The 5,733-nt window shown below is 64.1% G+C and overlaps 2 protein-coding genes across 2 annotated transcripts in view; one reads left to right on the top strand and one right to left on the bottom strand.

Moving 5' to 3' along the window:
- Positions 1-1,505: 1,505 nt before the first annotated feature.
- Positions 1,506-3,514, top strand: LOC102040766 (heat shock protein beta-7). Its single transcript, XM_005419132.2, has 3 exons — positions 1,506-1,719; positions 2,514-2,665; positions 3,183-3,514. Exons 1-3 carry the CDS (start codon positions 1,506-1,508, stop codon positions 3,369-3,371), a joined length of 555 nt encoding a protein of 184 aa, XP_005419189.2. The 3' UTR covers positions 3,372-3,514.
- A 1,201-nt stretch (positions 3,515-4,715) lies between these two features.
- Positions 4,716-5,733, bottom strand: part of CLCN2 (chloride voltage-gated channel 2) — a 6,372-nt gene continuing 5,354 nt past the window's right edge. The window contains 5 exon segments of the mRNA XM_031055386.1: positions 4,716-4,751; positions 4,834-4,980; positions 4,982-5,296; positions 5,621-5,715; positions 5,718-5,733. The exon segment at positions 5,718-5,733 is cut by the window's right edge and continues 63 nt beyond it. Coding sequence (XP_030911246.1) covers positions 4,716-4,751; positions 4,834-4,980; positions 4,982-5,296; positions 5,621-5,715; positions 5,718-5,733 — 609 coding nt within the window.

The raw sequence follows: 5,733 nt of genomic DNA on the forward strand, positions 1-5,733 counted from the left end.
ACCCCACGCTGGGTGAGGGACGGGCCCTGCCGCTGCTCCCCCTCGCTATCCGGGTGCAGGAGGGGTCCGGGGGCTGCTGCAGCCCCCCCAGCCGGTGTGCCCCCACTGTGCCCCGGCCCTGCTTGGCCACATCGTTGCCCTCCTGGATTTCTGCATGAGAGCAGGGAAGGGGCGCAGGGAAGGGCTTGGGGGGGTCTGTCCTCTGCCCTGATGCCCAGATGTGCCCCCAAAAACTGACAAGACTAAATAAGTGGGGCTGGTTGTTCGCATGTTCTCCCCCAAACCACTCTGGGCTCCCCTTTTGGGCACAGTTCCCTCCCCCACAATGGCATGGCTGAAAATCTCCAATCATCCTGTGGTGCCTCTACCACCCCAAGCCAGGGTGGTGGTGGGGTTTTGCTGTGGGAAGGGCTTTTCTCCTCTCTCCCTGGCCAACTTCTATTGGACCGAGTTTAAAACTGTGAACTGCTGCCTTGGAGCATGGAGCTGCTGGACGGGTGCTGTGGGGGTGCCAGGGGTGCTGGGGGGCTGTGGATGTGCTGCGGTGCTGGGACTTTCTATACGTTTGTAAGTGCGTGGGGCTGACACGGGAAGACTGCAGGGCCAGGTGGGTGCAGGCCCCCAGGCTGGGGGCTTTGGGCCACCAGAAGAGCAGTCCCATCCCAGCCCTGCAGCAAGGAGTCAGCCCAGCCGGGCGTCCCCAAGTCTGCTGTGAGGCAACGCAGGGTGGAGAGAGGGGGTAGGACGTGGGGCTGATGTCCCTGTCGACAAGTCACTCACCCCTAGCAGGGAACCAAGTGCCTACATGAAGGGCGACCAGCCCCCCCTGTCCTGGCTGGGGGTGGCACCCCCACTCGAGGACCCCCCAAGCCCACGTGAGGGGTTCCAGGCACGTCGTTTGGGGGAGGAATGCCAGTTTTTGCCAACGCTTGCGCGCCCCTTCCCGCATGGCACGTGTTCTCGTGGGGCCACTCTCCCCCTGCATGCTGCTCCTCACCCAGCCCGGTCACTGCTCCCTGTGCCCACAGCCCGGGATGCCCCCAGCACCCGCTGCACCTCTGCTGCCCTGCATCCCCCAGCACCCCACCAACCCCTGCCAGGCACAGCTCCTGTTCTCCCTCCCTGCCATGGGGTGCCCGCTGTGGGGCTGGTCCCCGTGCCCTGCATCACCGAGGGGCTGCAGGGGCCAGCAGGCCCAACACCATCAGCTACCACTCACCCCCAGGGGCAGTGGATGCTCCCCGTGGGGCTGGGGGTGCCTGTGGAGTATCCGTGGGGGGGCCACACCGTGGCACCCCCTCCTCCATCTTGCCAGGTCTTGAATAAAGTCACTTGTGCGAGCGCTGCACCGGGCGGGCGCCTCTTCTTGCAGGTGGGGGCGCCTCCTCCCCGGGGGCCGCGGGGTGGCAGGCAGCGGTGGCAGGGATGCAGCCCCCTCGGCGGCCCCACAGGGTGACGGAGGCCTCGTCCCTTATCTCGCATTCCTACGGACAGGGTGCCTAATTATGGGCATCTGGCGGTGGCGGCTGGCCGGACCCTCCCCGGGCAGGGCGCGGGGGGCGCGGGCAGCAGGCGCCATGGCATCGCTCAGCTCGGCCTCCGCGTTCCGCGCCGAGCTCCTCAGCGCCTACGGGCAGGGGCACGGCGAGCCCCGCTTCGAGGGCGACCGGCGGCATGGAGCCTTCGGGGCACGGGGACAGGAGGCGTTTGGGTACCCAGGTACCGGGCGTGGAGGGTGGGGGATGGAGGAGCGGCCCTGCTACCCTGGGGGAGCCCTGCTGCCTTGGGGATGGTCCCCCCCAAGGGTTATCCAGCTGACCTGTGCCTGGGGACAGCGTGGGAATCACCCCAGCACCGGCTGGGAGGGCTCAGAGGGACACCCTGACTGTCCCCCCGGTGCCCCATGGCTGTCTGGTCTGTCCTCCAGCTCTTACTCCCCAGGTGCATTTGTGCTCCCCCTGTAAGTCCCCAGTAACCCCAGCGTCTCTGCTGTCCCCAGCACCACCGTGCTGCCTCCTCCCCCTTTCCAGACCCTTTTGATTCTCCTTTTGTCCCCGGAACCCCCCATAGTTTTTCCTCCCCAACCCAGACATCACGGCATGTCCTCAGCTCCCCTGTGCCCCACACCCTTTGATGTCACCTGCTAGGTTCCCACTTTCTTGTACATCCCCAGTAGCTATAGTGTCCTTCTCCACCCCAGCCCACTCCCCCCAGACCTTTGCAGTCATTCCCAGTGTCTTCACCCTCCTGTGCCATTCCCCTGCTGTCCTCAGGTTGTCCAGTGCCCTCAGGTGCCTCCACACCACCCACTACCCCTCCAGGCCCCCAGTACCCCTTTACCCCCGGGACCCCCAGTTCTCCCTGCAATTCCCCAGCACCTTCAATATCCCCAAACTCCCACTGCCACCTGCTACCCCCAGCCCTCCCTCCCCCAGTGTCACTCTCCCACACCCCCCAGTGCCCAGCCCCTGGGTACTGTGGCCCCATGCCCAGCAGCCCTCCAATGCCCACAGAGTCCCCAGGTGCCATGTACCCCTGCAGCCTGGGCACCTGGGTGCGTGCCCAGGGTGACACCTACCAAGTGGTGGCCGACGTCAGCCAGTTTGAGCCCCCTGACATTGTGGTGACCACCTCCAACTGCCATGTCACCATCCAGGCAGAAAAGGTGAGGCACCCCAGGGGGCAGCATCCCCTCTGGCCATGGCACAATGGGGGTCCTGTCCCACGACACCCCTCCTGTGGGTGGTGGGGATGGGGTGGTAACTGGGAATAGCCCTTGGTAGCACTGGGGTAAATGGGAGCTGTGCCTGGTGAGGGGACAGCAGGCAACTCCTGCTCTACTGCACCTGTCCTGAACTGTCCTCACTGAGAATGGGACAACTGGGAACTCCTGCTCCATTGCCTTCTCTGCTGGAGGTGGCAAGTGAGAACAGTCCCTGCTGGCACTGCAGTAGCTGGAATTTGCCCCACTAGCCCGGACTTGGGCAGCAGAGGCCTGCTTCCTGCTGGCAATGGGGTAACTGGGAATTGCCCTGGAGTCACTGGGATCTTTCCTGTTGAACTCCCTGTTAGAGTCAGGGTGACTGGGACTGCCCATCAGAAGCACTGGGTTAACTGGGAATGTGCTGTGGACCCCACCGTGCCACACTGCATTCCACTGCACCGCTGCCGCCTCCCCGCAGGTGGCTGAGGATGGCACCGTCTGTGACACCTTCACCCACAAGTGCCAGCTGCCCGAGGACACGGACCCGCTGTCGGTGAGCTGTGCCCTCACCGAGACGGGCACTCTGGTCATCACCGTGCGGCGCCGCGCCAGCCCCGGCCCCGGGCAGCGCCCGCAGGGGCTGCACCGCAGCGAGGCCGTGCTGTGAGCAGGGACAAAACCCTTCTTGCCCGGAGCCTGCCAACTCCAGCACCGTGGTGAGGCTCAGCCGGTGCCCACTGGCTGTGGCCCTCTGCACCTCCAGCCCCACAGTGCTTCAGCTCTGTTTATAAAGTCCTTTTATTAAATTAATATAAAAATCTCTGTATTTACATGGGGAGAGGTGCACGGCAGAGAGGCAGCAGGACCCCCTGTTCCCAGCCATGAGGGGCAGAGCACGGGGAGCAATGCCCACCCATGTCCCCGTGGACACCCCAACCTGATGCCCCTCTCCGCCCCGTGCCACCCTGAGAAAGGACATTGTGGTGCTCATGGACGGTGTGAGGGCAGTGGCCATTCTGGGGGGCACCGGGGGCTGGGGGGGTACAGAGGTAGCAAAGTGGGAAGCCCCAAGAGCTGGCAGGTCGCTGGGGAGCAGGGCCTGGCTGGGGGCATTTGGCTGGTCCCCGGCCCAGGGAGGGAGCAGAGGCACTGGATTGAGAGTGCGCACTGCTGCGCTGAGCCTGCCGTCAGCGGGCTCAGGGTGGGCACACCCCAGCACCTGCGAGGGGGCCCTTGTGGCTTCTTGGGGACCCGGGGGGGGGTGCTGGTGGCGGTCCCAGAGCTGGCGCAGGGCCGTGGTGTCGGCCTCGCTGGTGCTGGCGGTGCTGTCGCGGAAGCTGGCGAGCGGCGGGCGCACCTTCACCCCCTTGCCCGTCAGGGAGCCCTCGATGGCCTTGCGCAGCTGCGGGGACCCCAAACCCATGGGCAAACTGCTCCAGGTGCTGCTCTGTGCCCCTCTAGCCTCCCTGTCCCCTGCTCACCTCCTTGAGGGACACCATGCCCACCAGCCGCCCAATGCTGGTGACGAATGCGTGGTCCAGGCCCAGCAGAGAGAAGATGGTGTGGGTCTGCAGGAAGAGGGGGATGAGTTGAGGGTCTGGGGGTTGTGGGTGGGGGTCTGGGGTGGGGTGAGGACGCACCTTGTGCAGCGAGGTGTGCTCCACCAGCTGGAAGGGTGCGGGGTCAATCTTGGCGCTGCTGAAGTCCACCAGCTGCTCCAGCTGCTGTTCTTCCCACTCCAGGATCTGGGGAGGTGCCATTGGGCAGGGTAAGGGGTACGGCCTCCCTACAAGCGCCAGCAAGGGCTCTCCCATCCTCCTTACACCTTACACCTCCCATCCTCCTTACACCTGGTCTTATGGAGAAATCTGTGTTATCCACCCCCTACCTCCCCACGCCCGCCTCATGCTCTGGCACCCCTTTGGTATATCGGGGATTCCTCAGAGCAGGAGAGTCCTGCCTGTCTCTGCCCAACTCCTCACCTCTGTTGGGGTCATCTTGTCACCCAGAATCATCTCCTCCTGCAAGAGAGGTGTGTTGGAGCAGCCTTGAGGCTGCTGTGGGCAGGGTACGGGCAGGGAGCAGCAGCGGGGAACGCCGAGGATGGAGGCAGCACATGCAGGTAGGGCAGGTGAGGGTACAGGCAGGGTACAGGCAGCACGTGAGCAGGTCAGGTAACGTGATTGGTTGACAGGACATCGGTCACACCCTGATTGGCCACAGTTGGACAAGCCAAGCTAGTGATTGGTGGAGAGAATGCAAGGTGTGCCATGATTGGCTGAGCAAAGTGGAGCGGATCCCGCGGGTGTGATGGCTGGAAGGCTCCACATCCCGGTTCCTGGGAAGGTTTGGGATGGGGAGGATGCACACCAGGATTGGTTGGATGGAATCGTAACTGTCCAAGATTGACTGCACAGACATTGGCCCAACGTGATTGGCCAAGCAGAATCTTGCCAGGCCCCTGATTGGTTCAGAGAACTCCTGCCAGGCTCTGATTGGCTGGGAGGAGCTGTGCCCAGGCTGCGATGGGCTGCAGCTTACCACAATGGAAATGCGGACGCGTTTGGCCTTGTGATAGGCTGTGCCCTGGGCCTGGCCCGTGGGAGAGACAGCAGTTAGGGGATGGGATGGGATGGGATGGGATGGGATGGGATGGGATGGGATGGGATGGGATAGAAAATGATGGAAAGGGATGGGAAGGGACAGGCAGGGTTGAACAGGAATGGGCAGGGCTGGGCAGGGCCAGGCAAGGCCATTCAGGGATGGGAAGGACTGGGGAGGGCCAGGCAAGGCCATTCAGGGATGGGAAGGGCTGGGGAGGGCCAGGCAAGGCCATTCAGGGATGGGAAGGGATGGGCAGGGCCAGGCAAGGCCATTCACAGGGATGTGAAGGACTGGGGAGGGCCAGGCTCTCACCTCAGTGGGCTCTGTGGCAGCGTTGGCACAGAAGAGGCTCTTGAGGGCGATGCCAGTGTGGTCAGTGCTGCCAGCTGCGGGAGGAGAGGGGGTGTCAGTGGCGGGGACACCGG

Source organism: Geospiza fortis, unplaced genomic scaffold (genome assembly GCF_000277835.1).
Source record: "Geospiza fortis unplaced genomic scaffold, GeoFor_1.0 scaffold172, whole genome shotgun sequence".
NCBI classification, from domain to species: domain Eukaryota; kingdom Metazoa; phylum Chordata; class Aves; order Passeriformes; family Thraupidae; genus Geospiza; species Geospiza fortis.